The following is a 25,900-nucleotide window of genomic DNA, read 5'->3' on the forward strand; positions in this document are numbered from 1 at the left end:
AATATTTTATAATCTGTATCCAATAATGTAAATACCTGTAGTCTTTGTAATCTACTTCTGTATATAATTCTTCTAGCTGATGCTTTTGCTGTCTCTTTTCCCTGTGCTCTTGGCTATCTTTACTGTGTGTTGTCCATTTTCTTCTGGAAACCATTTGTGGAAAATCTTTGAGTCCTAGGATAAAGTTGAGTTAATCATTTGCATCCTCATATTTTTGAAAGCGGTTCTATTTTGCAATTTGTGTCCTTGGATATGCCCAGACTTTTTTTTTCGTTTCCCAAACCATGATATTCAAGCTCCATTTTATCAAATTTCCAGGGCATTCAGAGCAAAAGTATCTTGTATGATCTTTTTATCCCTTTGATTATAATGCATATTTAGTGTAGAAAAGAAAGTGTAAAATGTTCAAAAACAGATTGAAAACCTAACATCATGTCAATAGATAGAGGTGATACTGTTAATATATTACTGATTTTTTCATTCTTGATGAACGTGTGTTCTGATTTTATTCCCATAATTTTTTGTCACATTGTTATACAAATTTCAAATACATCATTTAAATATCTGTACAAAAGTCTGTTATATTAGTGAACCTTGATTTTTGCCAGGATTACTCTAATTTTTATATTCAGGTTTTTATTTTTATGACTTACTGTAAGTACATATATTATGTTCAGAAATCTTAGCATCATTGCTGTTTAAAATTTTTAAGTAGATTTATAGAAGTAGATTGGCTATAATATTTTAAAATTTCTAACCCCTCTCTAAAACTGCTTTCCAGAAATATACCACTTATTGAAGCTGAGCAGTTCATGAGCTTGTTTTGTGATGCACTTATGCTAACATTAAGTACTACTATTGTTTTAAAAAAAATCTATTGCAATACAGTAAATGAAAAAATATATTCTCAATACTGTTTCAAACTCCATTTCTCTGATCACTAAGGAGGTGGAATATTTATACATCCTCTCTTGAATTCTACTTTCTCTAAACAATTATTGTGTGCTTCCAAGGAAGAAATAAAGAATTTAGGATTCAGAGAGGCAAAATAGCTAACCTAATTCCCACAGCTAGCACAGCTGGCATTTGAAACCTGATTTTCTATATTTTGATTCAGGATTTTTCTTATGTCATCTTTTAGAATTTAATTTGACTTCAGTTTAAATGGCCTTTAGTGGACACTCAAATATGCTTATTAACATGTTAGTCTAATAATAATAATCGTTAATAGTAGATCTAACATTAAAACTGAAATTATCTTAGGGCACAGGTAAGAGTGTGGTGAGTTCACAGAGCTGTACTTTTGACTGTGTAGCTGGAGCTCAGAGCAAGTGCTTTACCTAACTTGTGTTTGTGTATATGTGTGTGTGTGCACGCACCCACGTGCATAAATTCGTACACATGTGTTTTTGTGTGGCAGGCAGGCAGGGACAGATATTGAAGGTAGGGAACTAAATGTCAGGTAATGAATCATTTTAAGGGGTTTGGAATCTGCTGAAGAGTATGGAAATCCACTAAAAATCTCGTATGGTCAGATTTCTCTTTTAAAGACATCATTTTAGTGGTAGTTGGATGAGGTAAGGTTTGGGACCTCCCTTCCTAAGGGAGGATATTTTTTAGTCTTGTTGCATGGCTTTTTTTTTCTTTATGTGACCCAAGCATTTGTGGCTATCTCTTTTTGAGGTTCAAAATCCCACGCTCTTGATTCTTCTTTTAACTTTCTGAAGCTGTTCTTTCTAGGAACCCTCGTTTATCTCTGCTGGTCCCCTGATAGATTAGCTCAGAATTCTAAACACAGCCCATTTGCATTCTTGATCTACTCCCTATCACAGGAATGTTACCTACTCTCATTATTTTAACATGTATCATATTTTTACTTTACTTTTTAATTTCTACCCACATCCTTTATTTCTCCTGATAGTATCATTTTGAATATCTACCCTCTCCCCCAACATCACATCTTGACACCATTATCTATCAAGTAGGTTGTTTCAGGCATCATCCTATTATCCCTCTCTACCATCTTACAGCCAACATCTTACCAACTTCTGTTAAGTCTGTCTTTTAGATGTTGGTCTCCAGTAGGTGCTTTCCTTTCTGTCTGTTTCAATTACCAATGAAATGAACCAGGTCCTAGTTGTCTCTTAATTGGAATATTAAATAGGCTTCCAACTGGTCTACCTCATTCCAAGTGTGAGCCCTCAGATTCAGCATATAGAGCATCACTGGTACAATTTATCTACAAAGGATGAATTATTATTTACTTTCAAAAGCTTTAAAAATTTTCAGAGGCTCCCTACCAGCTATAGGATAAAGCTTCCAGACTGATAAATTAGAAACAGTAATCTGTCACCTTCACAGCTCCAGACATCTCTTACTACTCCCTTCCATGATTTTTTAATGTTCTAGCCTATTAAAATGGTTACATATTCAAACTCATATTGTTTTAAGCTTCAGTCTTTGCAGTCTTTGTCTCTAGTTTCCTCTGCTTCCCTTCTTTTCCTTCCCCCGCCCCCTCCTTCTCCTCCTCCTCCTCTTCTTTTTTTTTTGGCTTCGTTTTTTAAATATGGTTAATTGAACATTCATACAATAGCTCAGACATTAACTCTTCCCAGATGCTTCTCCTCGTGGTAACTTATTTTCCCCTCTCTACAAACCAAGGTGGTATTAACTGCTTTTTCTGCTTCTTCCATTATTGTACTTAGGATTGCAGAGGAATATCTTTTTCATGTCTCTTTTTTTTTTCTTTCATGAGAATATAAACTGGCAACCTTTGTTTTAATTCATCTTTGTACCCCAATCACTTAGGGTAGCACTTGACATGTAATCAGTGCTCAACAAGTATCCATTAAGTAACTCTCCCTGGTTAACTCTCTCCTAGCACTTATCACACTAGGCACAGTTACTGTTGGCTTGCTTATTTGTTGTCTCCTCTCAGCTGAGCTCCTTGCTGGCAGGCATTGTGTGTGTCTGCATGTGCGTGGGTGTCTGTGTCTTTCTCAATACGTGTTAAATAAATATCTTAATGAACAAATGAGAGCTGAATATAAACATTTTTTAACCTTGTGTCTTTTTTTGCTTCAGTGTCTGCGCTTCTATTCTCTCTGCTATATGTTCTGATAGCACATCTATCTGTGCTTTTTCTGCTCCACAGCAATATTAATGGTTATTTACCTTTTCTTATATTTGTATTTTTTTCTCTCATCGTCTTTCATCTCATTTAACCAGATAGCACTATAATGAAGATCCATACTGTTAAACACTTTTTAATTAAAAAAAAACACTATTAAATCACTTGTTTTTTAAATCATTCATACAATAACTCAGACATTAACTCTTCCCAGGTGCTTCTCGTCATGGTAACTTATTTTCCCCTCTCTACAAACAAGGGTCGTATTGATTATTACTACCTTACTCAATGTATGCAAGCACAGTGTATATTATCCTCAATACCCCCCTATTACATAAGGAGCAATCAGGATTTGAATGTAGGTCTGTCTGACTCCAAAATTTATGTTCTTCTTAGTAACATTGCCTCTCCTCTTCCACTGGCAAGTCTTGGTTCCTATTTCTGACGTGTTACAGCAGGCTCTGGACACATTTACTAACTACTTCAAAAAAAAAGTCAAGCTTATTGCTTTATTCAATTCTGCATCTCTTTATTTGGCTATAGCCATTGCTTTTCTCAAAAGAGCTCTGTTGTTTTTACACTCTTCTTTGATTTTTCTTTTTTATTCGACCATTTATGTGAATCACCTTCCCCTTAGTCCCAGCTTCCTTTTATTTCCTTAAGTTCAAAAATAATAGTAAGAAAGTTCTTAATGCAAATCATTGGCACTCATACATCTAGTGAATACGCGCATGAAACTTCCCCCAGTTTGTACTGTTGTATCCACCGTCTCACCATTTGATGCCATTCCCAACTCTTATACTATTTGAATAAATTACATAATTAATTCAGTATATGATCTATTGTTCATATATAGTTCATTTTAAAAATGGCAACGTTAAAAAAAAGATGCCATACTTAACAAAATTTGTTCAGTACTATGTGCATAACAAATATTTGCAGGACCTTTGGGTGATGGTGATGATATATGATTACTTACCTTGCAGTAGCAGTGTATAATTTAATAATTTTGTCTTTTAAATAAGCATCCATTTGCAATGGACCTTTTACATTTGGGACATTTGACTTGAGCACATAATTTCACTTGATTGCTTATTCACATGATAGGCAGGCTTAAGCGACCTAAGTCAGGGAAAATGAACTTGTTTAAGATGATTTGAAACTGATTAGTTTGAATTTAGTTTGCTGAAGTTAACTGTGTGGTATGAATTTCTATATAGCCATTTTCTTAACATTTAAGCTCTGTAAAATATTCTGAATATCTACTTCTAATGCTCTGCTGTACCTCAAGCAAGACCATGCCATTGTAACTGCAGTGATCCAAAGATGGGGTTGATAATCGAGGGAAATGAGCAAAAAACCTATTGAACACCATAAAGACATACTGGTATATTTTATGAAATGTGTTTATCAAGAGTTAACAGGATGGTGATTTATTTGTAGAGATGGCAATTAGAATATTATTGAAGTTGTTAAATACCCTGGAATCCTTAGATTGAATCCATAGGGTACTGTATTTTTATATTTATTTAGCTATATCTTACCAGCCTGTTAATTTGAGTTACTTCATAGGAGTATAGATATAGACTATGATTTAAAAAAAAAAAAAATACAGTAAACCTTTGACAGCAAACCTTTGAATGAAAATTCTTAAACTATTTTGCTTTTATTTTTTAATTTTGCAGATATTAAAAGAGACAATGGTATATGCACCATTCAAAATAGCTACTCAGCAATGTGTTAGTCTAGTTTAGACTTTTCTTAAAAAGGAATTAAAATCTTGCAAATAAATCTCCCTTCCTGTTTCTATTCTCTCCCTCTTCAGAAGCGATCAAAACCTGAATTTGGTGTGTATTCAGTACATGCAAGAAATTGGATTCTTAGTTCTTAGACCTATACATTCCTAATAATCTTGTCTTCCACCTCACACCAACCACCCTCTATGACAGTTTTACCTATATCTTGTCATTTCCAATATTGGAGTTACCTGCTGATCTCAGTTTTAAGAGTCTACTCTCTGACAACCAACACCTCTCTCTCCAGCTTACTTACTCTCCTAGTACTGTCACTCTAACAATTATTTGACCCTTTAAGATGACCAATCTATCATGCCTACTATATTTGTATATTCCCCTTCTTGTCCTTCCTTCCTTTCTTACAGAACCTACTTATATTTGATCAAAATAAGCATTCATTTAAATAACTTTCAAAACCTTGTTTTTATGACTTGAAAAGCCCTATCATTGAATTAAGCGACTATCCTAACCTCTGATTGTGGCTAAAGGAAAACATGAGTGCGCTAATTTCTGTCATCATGGGGGGATCCTGGTTTGATGGGCCTTAAAGGTTATAGAATGTGAGGTCTTTTTATGAAAAAAAGAACATAAGATCATGAATACAGAATGCCCACAGCCATTTTAATGTCACTTGACAGAAGATACATTATATTAGAAAAAGAAAATAGTCGTTGTGGTTAAAATATCTCATTTTTGCAAACTTTACAAAAACATATGGCCATGTGAAAACTGTTAGGAACACTCAAAGGACTGTATAAGGGCTGGGGATCAGTTAGAGGCCCTAATATTTAAGTTTCTTTAGCATTGGAATACATTTGCCCCTGAGTAGAACTTAAATTTTATGGCTATAAGTCTCAAGTGACATTCAGCACTACCAAGAAATGTCTAGACAGTTCAGTTTTTCTGACAACTGTTTCATATCTTCTTACTCTCTTCAATCCTAATGCCCACATCACCCTCACTTTAATAATCTTCCCATATAATTCATAGAGAACACAGATGCAATAAATGAGAATTACCTTTTTCTCTTACCAGTCTATTTGCATCTGTCTTCACACATTCTGATATAATAATGGAAGGCCCTTCTGCTCATTACCCATGCACTTGCCAAGTAGATGCTGTTGTCTCTTACACAGGGGCTTTGCACCTACAATTTTCTCCTCTTTCCCATGAATCATTATTATTTCTCTTTTAATAGTGTATGAACATTGCCTAATATTGCTCAGCTTGGAAAGAAGCAAACACAAGATAAAACGCAGACCTGCATCCCAGCTCTGTCCTTCTGTTCTTTATAACAAATCTTATGCAAATAAGCGCTCCTGTTCCCCTGAACTCATACTTCATTTTCTATTCAACCCATTCAAACAAGAATTTTCTCAAAGTATCATATTCTAGATCCAAAGTTATTTTTTCTCATTAATTTGAAGATTTTTTCAGTTTTTCTTTCATTTAGTTTTTAAACTATTGTACATATTTAAGGTGTACATCATGATGATTTGAATATTCATAGTGAAATGATTACCTCAAGCTAATTAACATATCTCATGCAGTTACCTTTTATGTGGGTGTGTGATGAGAGCACCTGAAATATACTATCTTAGCAAATTTCCAGTATTTAATTATTATTAATTACTATTATTAATTATAGTCATCATGTTGTACATTAAATCTCTAAACTTATCCATATTTCATTTAGTTTTGCTTGATACGACATCTGACGACATTTGGATATCATTTCTTTGTTGGTAATCTATTTTTTCTCTCTGGGAACTTGGGAATTTTCTCTTCCTATTTCAGAGTTCTGAAATTTCACAATTCCATGTCTAGGGGTGTGTGTGTTTCTGTGTGTGTAATATATCCAGTTTACCACTAAGTGGGACTTTTCAATTTAATGACCCATGTTGGTTTTCAGTACTGGAAATTTTTCAGGTATAATTTTGTTATATACACCCCCATCTGTTATTTTCTTCAAAAAATTTTCAGTTTTATTGAGGTACAATTGTCAAAATTGTATATATTAAAACTGTGAAATGTAATGATTTGACAAACTTTGTGAAATACCACACATCAGTAACCTCACAGAGTTACTTTTTTTTAAAAATTTTGTGCTGAGGTCTTAAGGTCTACACTCGGCAAATTTCAAGTAAGCGATACAGTATTATTAACTACAGTCATCATACTGTACATTAGATCCTCAGAGCTTATTCATCTTATAACTGAAGGCTTGTACCTTTGACCCTATCTCCCCCATTTTCACCACCTGTCAGCCCTTGGTAACCACCATTCTGCTCTGTATTTCTTTGACTTCTGTTTTTTTCTTCTTTAGATTCCTCATATAAATGAAATCATGACAGCATTTGTCTTTCTTTGTCTGGCTTATTTCACTTGGCATAATGCCCTCTAGATTCATCCATCTTATTGCAAATGGCAGGATTCCCTTATTTCTCATGCTTGAATAATATTTCACTATATATCAATATGTATAGTGATCTCACAACTTCTTTGTTCATTCATCCATTGACAGACACTTAAGTAGTTTCCATATCTTACTATTGTGAATGATGCTGCAGTGAACATGGGACAGATGCTGCAGACATCTCTTTGAGAAACTGAAACTTTGTTTCCTTGTATATATAACCAGAAGTGGGATTGCTGGATCGTATGGTAGTTGTGGGATTTTTTTTTTTTTTTTTTTTTTGAGGAACCTTTATACTGTGCTTCGTAATGGCTGTATCAATTTACATTCCCATGAACAGTATACAAGGATTCCCTTTTCTCCACTTCCCTTGTGAGCATTTTCTGTCTCTTGTCTTTTTGATAAAAGCCATCTTAACTGGTGAGAAGTGATACCTCACTGTGTCATTGATTTGCATTTCCTTGGTGAGTACTAATGTTGAGCACCTTTTCATGTACTTGTTAGCCATTTTTATGTCTTCTTTGGAAAAACGTCTACTCAGGTCATTTCCCCATTTTTATAATTGGGTTATTTTGTTTTTACCTATTGAGTTATATAAATTCCTTACACATTTTGTACATGAACCCCTTATTACATAAATGGTTTGCAAATATTTTCTCTCATTCTGTAGGTTACCTTTTCAATTTATTAATTATTTCTTTTGCTGTGCAGAAGATTTTTAGTTTGATATAGTTCTACTTGTTGATTTTTGCATTTGTTTCCTGTGCTTTTGGTGTCATATGCCAAATATAATTGCCAAAACCAATGTCAAGGAGATTTTTCTCTGTGTTTCCTTCTAGGAGTTTTATAGTTTTAATTCTTGCATTTAAGTCTTTAATCCATTTCAAGTTAATTTTTATGAGTGGTGCAAGATAGGAGCACAGTTTTTGTTTTTGCATGTGACTACCCAGTTTTCCCTGGATATTTATGTATTGACGAGATAATCTTTTCCCCACTGTGTGTTGTTGGCACCCTTGTCAAAGATTAGTTGACTCTATATACTTGGGTTTATTTCTGGGCCATTGATTCTGTTGCATTGGCCTATGTGTCTGTTTTTATGCCAGTACCATAGTGTTTTGATTACTAAGCTTTGTAATATAGTTTGAAATAAGAAGTGTTATACCTCCAGTTTTGTCCTTCTTTCTCAAGATTACTTTAGCTACTTTGGACCCTTTTTGGTTCCATATGAATTAGGATTTTTTTTCCTGTATCTGTGAAAAATGTGATTAGAATTTTGATAGAGATTGCATTGAATCTCTAGATTACTTTGTGTAGTATGACCTTTTTAACATTATTAATTATTCTAATCCATGAACACAGGATATCTTACCATTTATTTTTCTTCCTTAATTTCTTTCAACAGTGTCTTATAGCTGTCAATATACAGAATTTTCACCTCCTTGGTTAAATTTATTCTTGAGTACTTTATTATTTTTGATACTATTATAAATTGGATTGTTTTCTTTATGTCTTTTCAAGTAGTTCATTGTTAGTTTATAGAAATGCAACAGATTTTTATGTATTGATTTTGTATCTTGCAAGTTTACTGAATTCATTTAATTATACATTTTTTGGTGGAGTTTTAAGGATTTTCTATATAAGACCATGTCATCTGCCAACAGAAAATTTTAATTATTCCTTTCTTATTTGCATACTTCTTTTTCTTACCTAAATTCTCTGGCTAAAACTTCCAGTACTATGTTGAATAGAAGTGGTAAGAGTTGGCACACTTAATCTTGTTGCTGATCTTAGAGAAAAAGCTTTCAGCTTTTCACCATTGAGTATGATTATAGCTGTGGGCTCATCATATATGGCCTTGATTATGTTGAGGTAGATTCCCTCTATATTCACCTTGTGGAGAGTTTTGCTCATAAATGGATGTAGAATTTTGTCAGATGCTTTTTCTGCACCTATTGAGATGATCATATGGTTTTTATCCTTAATTCTGTTAAAGTGGTGTATTGCATTTATTTATTTACATATGTGAACCATCTTAGCATCCCAGGAATGAATCCCACTTGATCATGGTATATGGTCTTTTTAATGTGCTGTTGAATTCTGATTGAAGGTTTTTGCATCTGTGTTCATCAGAGTTATTGGCCTATAATTTTCTTTTCTTGTAGTTTGTTTTTCTGGCTTCAGTATCAAGGTAATGCTGGCCTCATTAAATAAGTCTGTAAGTGTTCTCTCCTCTACAATTTGTGGAAAGCGTTTGAAAAGGTTCGTGTTAATTCTTCTTCAAATGTTTGGTAGAATTCACCAGTAAAGCCATCAGGTCATAGCTTTTTTTCATTGGAAGTTTTTAATTACTGATTCAATTTTCTTATTATTGGTCTGTTCATATTTTCTATTTCTTCATGATTCAGCAGATTATACATTTCTAGGAGTGTATACATTTCTTCTAGGTTACCCAAATTTTGGCATACAATTGCTCATAAGTCTCTTTGATTCTTTCTATATTTATGGTATAGGTTGTAGTGTGACCCCTTTCATTTCTGATTTTGTTTGAGTTCTCTATATTTTTCTTAGTGTAGCTAAAGATTTACCAATTTTTATATATTTTAAAAAACACACCTCTTTCCGTTGATGATCTTTTCTTTTGTTTTTGGCTTATTTCACTTGTTTTGCTCTGATTGTTGTTTTTTCTTTTCTTCTCCTAACATTAGGCTTAGTTTCTTCTTATTTTTCTAGTTCTTGAGGTATAAAGTTAGGTGGTTTATTTGAGATCTTTATTTCTTAATGTAAGCATTTATCATTATAAACTTCTATCTTAAAACTCTTTTTGCTGTATCCTGTAAGTTTTAGTATTTAGTATTTTAGTATTTTCATTTTTATTTGTTTCAAGATATTTTTTGATTTCCCTTCTGATTCCTTCTTTACCCATTGGTTGAGTTCTTGATCTTTGGGTCTTCTCTTCCCAATGCCCTAGCTCTGTATGAACCTATAGCCTCTGTCAGTGAGTTGGTTCTTTCACAAACGAGTGCAACTCACACAAACCCCTGCTGTGATGTAGTGAACCTTGACCTGGTAACCCATCTGGTGGAATACCTTCAGCTAGTTTCTTCCTGCTTCTCCTCAACTCCTGCTTTGCTTTCCAGTTCCATTTCTATTCTACAGGCATGGTTACCTCATTTTTGACTGTAGCTATGTCTTTTTAGTATTTTATTCTTATATCGTATGCCTCGATCTGTATTTGGAACAAAGGTGTTACACAATCTGGACAAGAAACAACTAATTTGCCATAGAGTTTAGTAAATATTTCTCGGTGGTTTTGTAAATTTTATAATGATAATAATGCCTTACTTTTTTTCCTCTATTAACTCTTTTCCCTTAGCTATTGGTTCTCTTTTTGAGAGTTTTGTTTTAGTTATTAGTTTTCCTTTGTTGAGTTTTGTTTCTCTTTTTCATGGGCTGAGTGTTTCTTATATTTTATTTTATATATATATATAAATATATATAAAATATATAAAAATATTTATGTTTTCTTATATTTTATTATTCTTAGTAGCAATGTTATATAAGATTAGAAAAGATGGGTTGCTGTAGAAGGAAATGAGTGCTCCGAAATTTGAGCCTCTTGGCTCCCCAGGCCTTTCTTATTAGTACACTTATTCTCCTAAGATTGGGCACAGCCTGATGATTAGAGGTAGCCATCAGGAGAAGAAGAAAAATAAATGGAATTTTGGGATATATTTTCTCTAATCAAGTTTTGATTAAGTATCTGTTTATTTTGCATTTTTGGTAACATAAAATATGACCTTGTTCCTTTTTTACTATTATTAAATGTATACTGTTTTGGAATAATCATATCAGTGTTTTTGCTTTATTTTTTTAACAGTATAAGGAAAAAATCAGAGCTCAAGTCTGAAATCCAATCTTTGTTGCAACTGAGGTCAAAAAATGAAGATTTTCTTAAACAGCTATACAAGGAAGCTTATAACATTGGTGCCGTTTTCCACCTAACCAGATTTAAAACAGAGGAATTAGAACAGAAAACAGCAGAAGTGAGAAGAAGATTCAAGGTTTGTATCTCTGTGTTCTTCTTAGTTATGAAAAGGGTAATGAGCCTGAATTTCATCGATTTAATATTGATAGAGTTTAATTTAAGCTATATTAGTCTTTTCAAAAAAGTCACTCCTTCTGATAAATCAGAAGAAAATCCCTTTTCTTCAGAGGTCCAGCCTGAATAGAAGAGAAATGGGGCTCAATGTAGCTAACTAACACTCATGTCTACTTTTTTCTATCACCAACCTTAAACTACCTGGATCACCAGAAGAGAGTGGTGCTTGGTTCAGTCTCATCCTACATATCTAACGTATAATAGTTCTGTCTCTGGTAGGAAGAAGGGATGCTGGGAAGTGCCCTTGCACAGTTACCAATGTAAGAAAAGGCTGTACCTACATTAGGCCTGCAAGTTATTAGATTCCAGGGTACCAAGCAATTAGTAGACCACAGAGCTGCAAAAACAACTGCTCATATGCGTCTAATCCATTCCTATGTGAGAGAGATGACAAATAGCCACTCCCTGCCACTTGGCATAGGGACTATCAAAGTCAACTCCGTTTTACCGCAAACCAGGGGACCACTTTAACAGGCTACTTCTGTCCATCACACATCACATCCGCACCTCTTCCATCTTTGGCGTTTTTTTTATTAAAGACTTTTGGTCATACAAGTATCTGTAAAATACAGAGTCTGTATTCTCTGTTTAAGCCCTGTAGTAGCACTATCTTCACTGAAGACTTTGTCTTGTGCTATTTAAATTTAGGACATGTAGATTGTCTGCCAGTAAATGTTTCTGTACTGTGACACCAGGATTTTCTTCCCATACTGAGTCCAGCTCTCCGACTGACTTGGTATATTGTGCCTATGTCCCTTCCCATGGGTTATTCAGTGGGATGTTCATATTTTATATGTTTCAAAATCAGTATAATAAAAGTTATGTATAGTAAAAATTAACCTCAAAATTATTTTAGAAATATAAGGAATGTGATTATATACATGGTTTAGCATATATAACAATATTATAGATGTCATTTATAATTTGCTTTGATTTTTCATTAACATGTGTTGCTCTATGGCCATCAATTAATTTTTTTTCATTGAGACTATCAGTGAAGACATCATGCACAGATGTGGCCACTTAATGTTTTTATTTATTCAGTTGACAGGAAACCCTTGGTATCATTCATGTATTTGTCCCATAGCTGTCACAACCTACTTTAATTCTTCAGACATATTGCTTCACTAACCTGAGGCACTAGTTTATTAAGAAGGATATTGCATTGAACTGTTTATTCTAAATTTTCCTGATGCCATAAACTACAATATGTAGGTTAAGTGCAAATTTGATGTGACTCCACTATACTTGCTTTGCCAACCCAAATTGCCAGCCGAAAGCGAAGTGTCTTTCTAGCTAGATCAAGCCGAATTGAAGAAATTGTTCATCAGGTCCTTTAACTACTGTATGGCTGAGAGATAACTAGAAGGAAGCAACAGAAAGAAATTACTCCATCTAGGAAATATTCCCCTTTGCTACGCATGTCTGCTAATCTCTGAGTTGAATATATAGGACATTAAATTTCTAGATGTATACATGTGTATCTGCGTCAGAGTGGTAATGAATTAAAAATAAATTTCTAGATAGTCCTTAGACAATTCAGGTTTGTAGTAATTCATGTTTGTAGTTTCTACCTTTGCAATGACCCACTGTCTTTCATTGTCTAATTAATTAAAATCTATATAATTTTCTCAGTCAGGGCATCATGTTTTACTTGCAGAAAATTTTGTGTATTTGTTGATACTGAAATTAGTCCTTAATACATGTCTTCCAGAAATTAATTAGAGCCATACCACCTATAAGCTAGATCTGAAAAATAACCTTTTATAGCCTTAGAAGTAGACTTTCAGAATTATGTTTTTTTCAAATGCCTCTATAAAATGCCCAATAAGTTTTTGGCAGTCTTAAACTAGAAGCAACCCTGAACAATCAAAATATCTAGCAGTTTATGGAATATTCCAGCTATTACAGATAATTTGCCCCAATATTTCCATACCTTCAATCCCAATAACTGTTCTATTCAGAAAAGACATGATTAGCCAAGTCTTAGGATAAAATTAGCTGATAGTGATGGGAGATAAATCAATAAAAGGGTAATATGTGTTCAATTATGGTGTGAACAGAAAATCATCCAGTATTGTCTGGAGAATGTGATATTGTAACAAAAAAAATTCTTGAAAGCTTTCATCAGATGTTAAGTACTTCTTAACATTCAGTAGAAGATTTCTGTTCAAGCTGCAGGAATTTGGAGGATTTTTGCTTGAACATATCAGAATTCTGGTAGAAAAGTAAAATATCAAACCACTCTGGTTCCAGGTTAAAATGATGGTATTAGAACTAAGTGAAAACTTAGTAGAAAAGAAGGAAGGCAGTAGAAAGGAAGACATAGTTTTCTGCAAGCCTACTATATGCTGGACTCTATACATGTTAATTAATTTAGTGTTCATGATTCTGTGTGGTTGTTATTAATACACTCATTTTGGGGTGAAGTGATTTGCCCAAAGTAGCCTAGCTTTTAGGTAGCTGTGTAGACTTTGGGGACAAGGTCTTCTGATGCTGGCCTTGGAATAAACTAGTCAGTCAGATACTAACTACACATATACTCTGACAAACAAAGATTGAGTCAGGTTCAAAAATTCAAAATAACCATATTAGGGATGATTTTTAAGACTTTATTTTTTTAGGGCAGTATTAGGGTCACAGCAAAATTGAGTTGAAGGACACAGATTTCCCATATCCCCATGCTTCCACACATGCATAGCCTCACCCATTATCAACATACCCCAGCAGAGTGGTACATTTGATACAATCAATGAACATACATTGCCACATCATAATCACTCAAGGTCTATACTTTACATTATGGTTCACTCTTGATGTTGTGTACATGCCTTTATTTTGAACAAATGTATAATGGCATATGTCCATCATTATGGTATCATACAGAGTATTTTAACTTCCCTAAAACTCCTCTATACTCTGCCTATTCATTCCTCTCCCCACTCCCCAAACCATGGCAACAACTGATCTTTTACTCCATAGTTTTGCCTTTTCCAGAATGTCATATAGTTGGAATCATACAATATGTAGCCTTTTCAGATTGGTTTTTCTCACTTACTAATATACATTTAAGGTTCCTCTATGTGTTTCCATGACTTGATAGCTCATTTCTTTTTAGCACTGAAAAATATTCTGTTGTCTGGATGTACCACAGTTTATCCATTCACGTACGGATAAGTATCTAGATAGCTTCCAAATATTGGCAAACCCTCCAGAAAGTAGGCATAGAGAGAACTTACCTCCATATAATAAAGGCCATATATGACAAACCTACAGCCAACATCGTTCTCAATGGTGAAAAACTGAAACCATTTCCACTAAGATCAGGAACACAAGGTTGCCCACTATCACCACTATTATTCAACATAGTTTTGGAAGTTTTAGCCACAGCAATCAGAGAAGAAAAAGAAATAAAAGGAATCCAAATTGGAAAAGCAGAAGTAAAGCTGTCACTGTTTGCAGATGACATGATACTATGCATAGAGAATCCTAAAGACTCTACTATAAAACTACTAGAGCTAATCAATGAATTTGGTAAAGTTGCAGGATACAAAATTAATGCACAGAAATCTCTTGCATTCCTATACACTAATGATGAAAAATCTGAAAGAGAAATTAAGGAAACACTCCCATTTACCATTGCAACAAAAAGAATAAAATACCTAGGAATAAACCTACCTAAGGAGACAAATGACCTGTATGAAGAAAATTATAAGACACTGATGCAAGAAATTAAAGATGATACAAACAGATGGAGAGATATACCATGTTCTTGGATTGGAAGAATCAACATTGTGAAAATGACTATACTACCCAAAGCAATCTACAGATTCAATGCAATCCCTATCAAACTACCAATGGCATTTTTCACAGAACTGGAACAAAAAATTTCACAACTTGTATGGAAACACAAAAGACACCAAATAGCCAAAGCAACCTTGAGAAAGAAAAATGGAGCTGCAGGAATCAGGCTCCCTGACTTCAGTCTATAATACAAAGCTACAGTAATCAAGACAGTATGGTACTGGCACAAAAACAGAAATGTAGATCAATGGAACATGGTAGAAAGCCCAGAGATAAACCCACGCACATATGGTCACCTTATTTTTGATAAAGGAGACAAGAATATACAATGGAGAAAAGACAGCCTCTTCAGTAACTGGTCCTGGGAAAACTGGACAGCTATATGTAAAAGAATGAAACTAGAACACTCTGTAACACTATACACAAAAATAAACTCAAAATGAATTAAAGACCTAACTGTAAAGCCAGACACTACAAAACTCTTAGAGGAAAACATAGGCAGAACACTCTATGACATAAATCACAGCAAGATCTTTTTGACCCACCTCTTAGAGAAATGGAAATAAAAAATAAACTAATGGGACCTAATGAAACTTAAAAGCTTTTGCAGAGCAAAGGAAACCATAAACAAGACAAAAAGACAGCCCTCAGAATGGGAGAAAATATTTGCAAATGAAGCAACTGACAAAGGATTAATCTCCAAAATTTACAATCAGCTCATGCAGCTCAATAACAAAAAACAAACAACCCAATCCAAAAATGGGCAGAAGACCTAAATAGACATTTCTCCAAAGAGTATATACAGATTTCCAACAAACACATGAAAGAATGCTCAACATCAATAATCATTAGAGAGATGCAGATCAAAACTACAATGTGGTATTACCTCACACCAGTCAGAATAGCCATCATGGAAAAATCTACAAACGATAAATGCTGGAGAGGGTGTGGAGAAAAGGGAACCCTCTTGCACTGTTGGTGGGAATGTAAATTGATGCAGCCACTATGGAGAACAGTATGGAGGTTCCTTAAAAAGCTAAAAATAGAACTGCCAGACGACACAGCAATCCCACTACTGGGCATATACCCTGAGAAGACCATAATTCAAAAAGAGTCATGTACCACAATGTCATCGCAGCTCTATTTACAATAACCAGGACATGGAAGCAACCTAAGTGTCCGTCGACAGATGAATGGATAAAGAAGATGTGACACATATATACAGTGGAATATTACTCAGCCATGAAAAGAAAAAAACTGAGTTATTTGTAGTGAGGTGGATGGACCTAGAGTCTGTCGTACAGAGTGAAGTAAGTCAGAAAGAGAAAAACAAATACCGTATGCTAACACATATATATTGAATCTAAAAACAAACAAAAAAGGGTCATGAAGAACGTAGGGGCAAGACAGGAATAAAAACGCAGACCTACTAGAGAATGGACTTGAGGATACGGGGAGGGGGAAGGGTAAGCTGGGACGAAGTGAGGGAGTGTAATGTACTTATATATACTACCAAATGTAAAATAGAAAGCTAGTGGGAAGCAGCCACATAACACAGGGAGATCAGCTCGGAGCTTTGTGACCTCCTAGAGGGATGGGATAGGGAGGATGAGAGGGAGATGCAAGAGGGAGGAGGTGTGAGGCTATATGTATATGTATAGCTGATTCACTTTGTTATAAAGCAGAAACTAACACACCATTGTAAAGCAATTATCTTCCAATAAAGATGTTAAAAATAAATAAAAATAAAGCCACTATAAACATCCATGTGCAGGTTTTTGTGTGGATATAAGTTTTCAAGTCCTTTGGGTAAATACCAAGAAATGTGATTGCTGGATCTTTTAATAAGAATATATTTAATTTTGTAAGAAACTACCAAACTGGATTCCAGAGTGGCTGTACTGTTTTGCATTCGTACCAGCAATGCATGAGAGTTCCTGTTACTTCACATCCTCGCCAATAGTTGTTGTTGTCAGTGGTCACGATTTTGGCCATTGAAATAGGTCTGTAGAACTAGCTTACTGTTGTTTTAATTTACATTTCTCTGATGACACGTGATGAGGAGCATCTTTCATATGCTTATTTGCCATTGTATATCTTCTTTGGTGAGATGTCCATTAAGGTCTGTGATATATTTTAAATCAGGTTTATTTTCTTACTATTGAGTTTTCAGGTTTTTTCAATAATATTTTAGATAACAGCCCTTTATCAGGTGTGTCTTTTGCAAAACCTTCTCCTGCTCTGTGTCTTGTCTTCTCACTTTTGACATTGTCTTTCACAGAGCAGAAGTTTTAATTTTAATGAAGTCCAGCTTATCAATTCTTTCTTTCATGGATCATGCCTTTGGTGTTATATCTAAAAAGTCATTGCCATACCCAAGGTCATCTAGGTTTTCTCCTATGTTATTATCTTCTGAGAGTTTTGTAGTTTTGCATTTTACAATTAGGTCTGTGATTCTTTTTGAATTAATTTTTGGGAAAGGTGTAAAGTCTGTGACTAGCTTCAGTTTTTTTGCATGTAGATGTCTAGTTGTTCCAGCCTCATTTGTTGAAAAGACTTTCTTTGCTCCATTAGGTACTCATTGTTCCTTTGTCAGAGATCAGTTGACTGTATTTCTGTGGGTCTATTTCTGGACTCTTTGTTTTGTTCCATTGATCTATTTGTCTGTTCTTTTGCCAATACCACACTGTTTTAAATACTGTAGCTTAGTAGTATGTCTTGATATTGAGTGTTGTCAGCTCTCCATCTTTGTTTTTCTTCAATATGGTGTTGCCTCTTCTGGGTCTTTTGCCTCTCCTTTGGAATTAGTTTGTCAGTATTCCCAAAATAACTTGCTGGGATATTGATAGGGGATAAATTGAACTTATAGATCAAGTTGGGGTGAACTGACTTCTTAACATTGTTGAGTCTGCCTATGCATTAACATGGAATATCTCTACATTTATTTAGTTTTTTAATTTCATCAGAGTTTTTTAGTTTTTTTGTATGGCTCTTGTACATATTTTGTTAGATTTATATCTAAGTATTTCATTAAGGGGAGTACTAATTTAAATGATGTTGTGTTTTTAATTTACAATTACACTTGTTTATTTTTATTATATAGGAAAACAATTGATATTTGTGTATTAACCTTGTGTTAATTGCTATAATTGCTTATTTAGTTCCAGAAGTATTTTTGATAATTGTTTCAAATTTTTACATAGACAGTCGTGTCATTCACAAACAAAGACAGTTTTTCTTCCTTCCCAATCTGTATATCTTTAATTTGCTTTTCTTGTCAATGCATTTTCAAGGATTTCCAGTACAATACTGAAAAGGATTGTTGAGGTGGGACATCTTTGCTTGTTTGTACCTGACCCTAGTGGTAAATTTTGAGTTTTTCACCATTGACTATAACGGTAGCTGTAGATTTTTTGTAGATATTCTTTATCAAGTAGAGGAAGTTCCTCTTTATTTTAACTTATTGAGAGTTTTTACCACGAATGAATGTTGGATATTGTCTAATGTTTTTTCTGTACTTATTGTTACAAACGTGTGATTATTTCCTCATTAGCCTGTTGATATAATTGATTACATTAATTGATTTTCAAATGTTGTACTAGCCTTGCATACCTGGGATAAATCCTGCATAGTCATGGTGTATAATTCTTTTTACACATTGTTGAATTTGATTTGCTAATATTTTGTTGAGGACTTTTACATCTATTTTCATGAGTGATATTGGTCTGTAGTTTTCTCTTGTAATGTCTTTGTCAGGTTTTGGTATTACAGTAATGCTGCCTTCATAGAGTGAGTTAGGAAGTAGTCCCTCTGCTTCTATCCTCCAAAGGAAATTGTAGAGAATTAGTATAATTTCTTCCTAAATGTTTGGTAGAATTCACTAATAAACCCCTCTGGGCTTGATGCCTTTATTTTGGAAGGTTATTAAGTATTGATCCCATTTCTTTAACAGACCTATTTAGATCATCTGTTTCTTCTTGTATGAGTTTTGGCAGATTGTGTCTTTCAAGGAATTGGTCCATTTCATCTCGGTTATCTAATTTTTCAGCAAAGAGTTTTTCACAGTGTTCCTTTATTATCCTTACAATATCCATGGGACCTGTAATTATGTCTCCTGTTTCTTTTCTTCTGCTGACTTTGGATTTAATTTGCTCTTCTTTTTATAGTTTCCTAAGGTGGAAACTTAGATTTTTGATGTTAAATCTTTCTTTTCTAACATATGCATTCAATGCTTTGAATTTCCTTCTAAGCTCTGCTTTTGCTGCATATCACAATTTTGATAAATTACGTCCCCATTTTTATTTAGTCAAAAATATTTTAAAATTCTCTTGAGATTGATTCCTTGACCATGTATTATTTAAAAGTATGCTTTTTAGTCTTTAAATATTTAGGGACTTTCCAGTTATCTTTCTGTTATGGATTTCTAGTTTAATTCCCTTGTTGTCTGATCACAGACATTGTATGATTCCTTTTTTATAACTTTTTATTTTATATTGGAGTATAGTTGATTAACAATGCTGTGTTAGTTTCAGGTGTACAGCAAAGTGATTCTGTTATACATATATGTGTATGATTCCTTTTTTAAAAGTTTGTTTAGATGTTTAAGGGTCATTTTTTCTCTTTTTTTAAATTGAAGTATAGTTGATTTACAATGTTGTGCTAGTTTCTTGTACAGAAATGTAGTTCATTTATACATAAATACATTTGTATTTTTTCATATTCTTTTCCATTATGATTTATTACAGGATATTGACTGTATCAATAGTTCCCTGTGCTATATAGTAGTAGGACCTTGAGGTTTATCTACTTTATATAGAGTAGTTTGTATCTGCTAATCCCAAACTCCTAATTTATCCCTCCCCACCTCCTTTCCCCTTTGGTAACCATAAGTTTGTTTTCTATGTCTGTGAGTCTGTTTCTGTTTCATCACTTGTGTCATGGTTTAGATTCCACATATAAGTGATATCATATGATATTTGCCTTTCTCTGTCTGACTTACTTCACTTAGTATGATAATCTCTAGGTCCATCTGTGTTGCTGCAAATGGAATTATTTCATTCTTTTTTATGGCTGAGTAGTATTTTTAATGCTAGGAAAAGACAATGTGTTGTCCTTAGAATGTTCTTGGCCACGGTAATATGGTCTATAACTTTACAGTTTAGAAGTTTGTGACTTTGCTTGAGTTCTTTTTCAAATATTTCAACCAACCCTTAACTCCTTTTTAGAGAAAAATCTTGGCCCTGCCTTCAAATACTATTTGTTCGTCTCTGAATCAAAGTTTATAGGGCCTTTATTTGAGCAAAGTAAAAATCAAAACCTTCTAAAAAGCTTTCTTGAAGAGCATAATTTCTGCCACTCCAGGCCTCTTTAGAGCAAGTCCATCTTGTTCAATGGACAGAACAAAACAACCTTAATAAGCCACAATTTGATTTGTGCACTATGCAACTTCTATCACAATTCCAGGTGAAACTGGTGGTATTTTTAAAATGGTTATAAAATGGACATTCTGATAATTTATTCATTTTGATTCTTGAGAATTTATGCTTCCTAGTCAAATCTAGAGGATATTACTTTTGACCCATGTGCAATAGCCTTTATTGAGTTATGAGCTGATATTACATCCTTGGCCTTTAACAAAGGTTGGTAAAAGTAATGGTCAAAATTGACCATTGCTGCTTGTTTTTTCATACTAATGAGAGATATGGTCATACTGCTCAAGATGGTCAAAAATCTATGCACCTAGTTTACTTTAGATTTCAGAACTAAGAGAAAACTTTTCTTGATAAAATTGTATTCCTTCTCTTATTAATAATTAGGCATTCTCCAAAGTTTCATGTTTCCCTCTGGTTTAAGCAGCCTAGAAGCTCAGAGTCATTTATGCTTTTAATTGCTAGCATAATCACTCTTCTTTAGCCCTTTCTATGAAACATATTTACAACTTAGATCTTGTACTCTTTTACGTTTGTTCCATTTGATTTTAGTTTACTAAGATTCTTCCCTACTACATTCAGAGGCAGAATACTTTGTCAAAGTTGAGTGAAAGGAAGCCATTAACTGTAATATTGGGAGCATCCAATTAGTGGTACATGTTTGCTGGGAAAAAGCATTAAGGCACAGATAAAACAGAAGTAGTGTGAAGGTATATTAAGATGTAAGTCCTTCAGATGGCAGCTGGGTATCCCCTTAGTTAAGTATCAGAAAAGTTTATTTTCCTGACACATGTATGAGGGAGTAAATAAACCTGAAAAATATGATAGAAATAAAGCATGTTGATGGTGCAAACATTTGAGGACAGAAAAAAACTTTATTTGACTTGGTGCAAAAACTACATGAAAACATAACTTCCATTTCCATTCTACTGGATTACAGATTTGTTTGGCAGAAAAGAGGTGATGAATTAGCTCTTCAGCATTTCCATTTCAATCTGTGAATTTTGTTTTTTTTTTTTCTCCCTTTTCAAAGAGAAATGTGATTTTGTTGATCAAGTATAGGTTTTGGAGTCAAATGTTTCATTAATTTAAATCCTGGTTCTGCTAATTATTTATTTTGAGAATATTACTTACCCATACTGAGCCTAGGTTTCTCATCTCTTAAATGAGTGTAACAATACTTCTGTTGTACCTTTGTGTGATAAATAAATAATATTGTATATAAAACATTTAACTTGGAGCCTGACAGATAATATATTTTCAAAAGTATTAGGAATAAACAACGTAAAGAACACTTCATAGAAGGAGGCTGGCTACCTTAACTTTTTTGGACAGTCTTTAATAACTGACACATTTAACTCATGTCTGTCTCCTGATAAATGTGTAGATTCTGAAAAACACACTGAAAGTAATAGTTGTTTGTTGAATGCTTAATGCGAATACTGCCTTGGGTGAACTCCTTTGTATGTGTTATGTTCAACTCTCACAGTAATTTTGTAGAAAAGAGTATGTCATCCCAATTTTACATCTATGAAAACTAATATTTGATAAAGGCAAAGACATTGATATATCGACTCTCATAAGCTGCTGGAGTTTCCAACTCACTGTAAATTAGTATTGACAGAACCTTTCTGGAAAGTAATTTATCAGTGTAAGTAAAGAATTTTAAATACATTCATAATCTATAATTCATCAACATTATTTCTAAAAATATGACTTAAAGTCACCAGATAACAAAGATGGACAAAAACTTTAAAGATGCATATTTAAAGGTTTATAATTAATTACATAATAACTGCCAGAAAGTATGCTACAGGAGGACAAGAATTATTGTCTGTTTTGTACACTGCTGCATCGCTAGACCTAACAGTGCTTAGAACAAAGTAGGTACTCTATAAATGTTTATGGAAAGCATGAATACATAGTTAGTGGGAAAATTTAAATACACAGATTTCTAGGAAATAGAGTAGTAGTTAAATATATGAGTACAAGGATAAATTGCAAATTCATTTAATTTAGAATTTAAAAAATTAATGGAAGTTCTGTTTTTTTAGTGGCTGAAAAAGACCTTATTAGGCTGACTCTACCAAAGATAATATTTAATCCGTGGACCTAAAAAGGAATACACCAAAAAGTCAAAATGTGTATCTCTGGGTTTGGGGGTTCACTTTAATTTTTTTTTAATTTAAAAATATTTCTACAAAAAAAGACACATATACCTTCATTAAAAAAAAAAGATAAAATAGCATCGTTGTGTTTATGTTTGGATATTACCAAGTTGGGCTGCCACCTGTATTGTCTATTAGGGTTCTGACCACCAAAAACTGCCCTGGCAGTGCCCAGCCAGAGCTGTCCTGCCCCACTAATTCAGCCCAGCACAGTTATTTGCACAAATCCCAAATTTTCCTTTATGATTTTAATTCTTAATTTTAAAGTCTGTTTCTCTCTGTTCGTGGTCTCATGCCTTATGTAATGAATTCTACAGCTTTTTTCTTAGTGCCCCTTCTGTCACTGGAAATCAAACTGATGCTACATCCGTGATTCTGAGCTTAGATCTATTTATGTTTAGTGTCTCCTCCCATTTTCTCTTTAAACGTGGGTCTCTGGACACATAGCATTGACTGTTCCATGCTTTGCTCTTCAGCTGTCCTTTCTTGTAGCACAGGAGTCTCTTCCACTAGAATAGCTCTCTGCTGCCACCTTCTGGTATCTGGCTGCTAAAGCCAGGCAGCAGGTCAAAGGTGACTTTCAGTGTGGGCTCTTCCCAACCTCTTGAGATGCTGTCACCCCCTTTCCCTCGGCTTCTTTCAAACTCTTCAAAGTGATCTTTTTATACATTTTTATTTATTTTCTCCAAAACCAGAATTGAGTAGTTGAAACAGAGACCTTACAGACCCAAAGTCTAAATTATTTACTATCTAGCCCTTTACAGGGAAAGCTTGCAGACCCCTGCTCTAAAGAATGTAGGAATAGCAGACGTAGGGAGCAGCCACAGCCTTTAGGGATGCAGGAAAGTATCCACATAAGGATCAATTGTGGAAGAAGCTGCCTCCTGCAAAGCAGAATAAGGCCTCATAGGAAAGGGTGTTCAGTGTTCAGTGGATGGTCCGTAAGCAGAGAAACTTGGTGAAGGTTGACTGGAGTTTGAATGGAATTTCTGGGTAGAGCACCTGGCTGGAAGGCGAGCACTATTGGTTCCTCACAGACCAGCTGACAGCAGTTCTGCAAGTGGAAGGAGAAATCAATCGAAACCAAAACAAGGCTGGGAAGCCCCTTGCTGCTGCCTCGTAAGCCCCTCCACGCCCTCTACTGATAAAGCCTCATTTACTCCAGTTGGCAAAAGAAAACTGTTTACATTACTAGATCCAGCTCCGGTATCTCAAATTAGAGTTAAAAATTTGAGCTAAGGATTTAGAGCTGAGGCAGAAATATATAGTCCACATGCAAACTTCTCTGATTCAGTTGGGTGCTACATGTGGTCGAGCACCATGTATTGCATTTATCTGTTATAACTTTGAGGCCCCTTTAATTTTACAGTGTCCCCTACATTTTTGTTAAATTTGTCTTCCATTGCGTAGACATTTTTTAAAGAGTCTAGGCCAGTTACTTTGCAGAATTTCTCTCAGTGTGGACTTATCTTTCTGTTTACTCATGATTACATTCAGGTAAAACACTTTTGGCAGGAATGTTACATAAGTTATAATATTGTATCAATTAGACATATCACAAAACACACTGTATAAGTTTTTCTCATAACTAGTGATAGTAAGTTTGATTATTTGGTTAAAGTTGTGGTCAACAGGTTTATCCATCTCCCTATTATGATTAATAAGTACTCAACTGAGTGATATTGCAAGAATATGCAACTATCTTTGTTTCCAAAAAGTCTTCATCCAGTGGACTTAGCACTCATTGGTAATTCTTGGTTGAATCCATTATTGTAACAGGTGTGAAATGGTGATGTTACTGGGCTTTCATTCTCTTTACCACGCATTGGCAATTTGAAAAACCTAAAAGCCTGGCACTGGTTGGGCTGCAGGCCGTGTTCCTGAAAAAGGCACTCTTCTTGCAGTTCTTATTCAGTTACTTATCTCCCTGCCTTTCCTACCACCTCAAGTATTTCCCTAGGTCTCAGGGAAAACATCCTATAGGCCTTGTTTTACTCTCCTCAAGATGCTCTTTATGAATGAGAATATGATTATGATATTTTAATGAATCGCAAGTTTCTCATATAAAAAGATTTCTAAAAAACATATTTTTGAATTTGAAAAACCCTGAAATTTTAGCAATTTTTGCTATTTGTTAATGCATTTGTTCAATAAATTGTTCATTCAGCAAATATTGTGTACCAGACAGAGTACTGGAAACTGAGGGTAGAGTAGGGGGCTTACTTCAAAGTGCTAACGAGTGTGCCCAAGCTGTAGTATCAGCAGTTTTGAGTATTGATACTTGTTGAGTGTTAGTCATGGGGCAAGTGCCATGACATCTATGATCTTAGTTTTCTCATCTTTGAATGTGGACAACTGTAGCTAGGTCACTAAATGGATATGATGATTCACTTACATACAGATGCGTGCATGTGCAAGCACACACACACACACACACACACACACACACACACACACAGGCAGCTCTCACTTTGCACAGCATCAAGTTAGCTGAAACTTGTGCATATCTGAGCCATGTTCCTATTTTGCATGGTCCCCACATGCACAAGTTTCAGTAAGCATGGCATCCTACAAGACGAGGGCTGCCTGTATATATAAAACATTCTAGGAAATTGCCTGGGATACAGCAAATTCTCAAAAGTGGTACTTATATGATTAAATCCAGAAATCTTTTTACAACTACTGTAGCTCTTTGTCATTGTCCAGCCTCTCTTTTTGAACGTTTTCAATGATAGTGCAATCAGTGTTTTACCAAGAAGACCACACTTTTTTCTTTTTTAGCATCTTTATTGGAGTATAATTGTTTTACAGTGGTGTGTTAGTTTCTGTTTATAACAAAGTGAGTCAGCTATATGTATACATATATCCCCATATCTCCTCCCTCTTGGGTCTCCCTCCCACCCTCCGTATTCCACGCCTCTAGGTGGTCACAAAGTACCAAGCTGATCTCCCTGTGCTATGCAGCGGATACCGCTAGCTATCTATTTTACATTTGGTA

At 34.4% G+C, this 25,900-nt stretch overlaps 1 protein-coding gene across 3 annotated transcripts in view; it reads left to right on the plus strand.

The window, feature by feature from the left end:
• Positions 1–25,900, plus strand: part of CCDC178 (coiled-coil domain containing 178) — a 239,951-nt gene that overhangs the window by 93,156 nt on the left and 120,895 nt on the right. For all 3 annotated transcript variants that reach the window (XM_079943528.1, XM_079943530.1, XM_079943529.1), the window contains one exon: positions 11,220–11,403. In XM_079943528.1, the coding sequence (XP_079799654.1) occupies positions 11,220–11,403 (184 nt within the window). The remainder of the gene's footprint in view (positions 1–11,219; positions 11,404–25,900) is intronic.

This window comes from Stenella coeruleoalba (assembly GCF_951394435.1).
Source record: "Stenella coeruleoalba genome assembly, chromosome: 14".
Classification (NCBI taxonomy): Eukaryota; Metazoa; Chordata; class Mammalia; order Artiodactyla; family Delphinidae; genus Stenella; species Stenella coeruleoalba.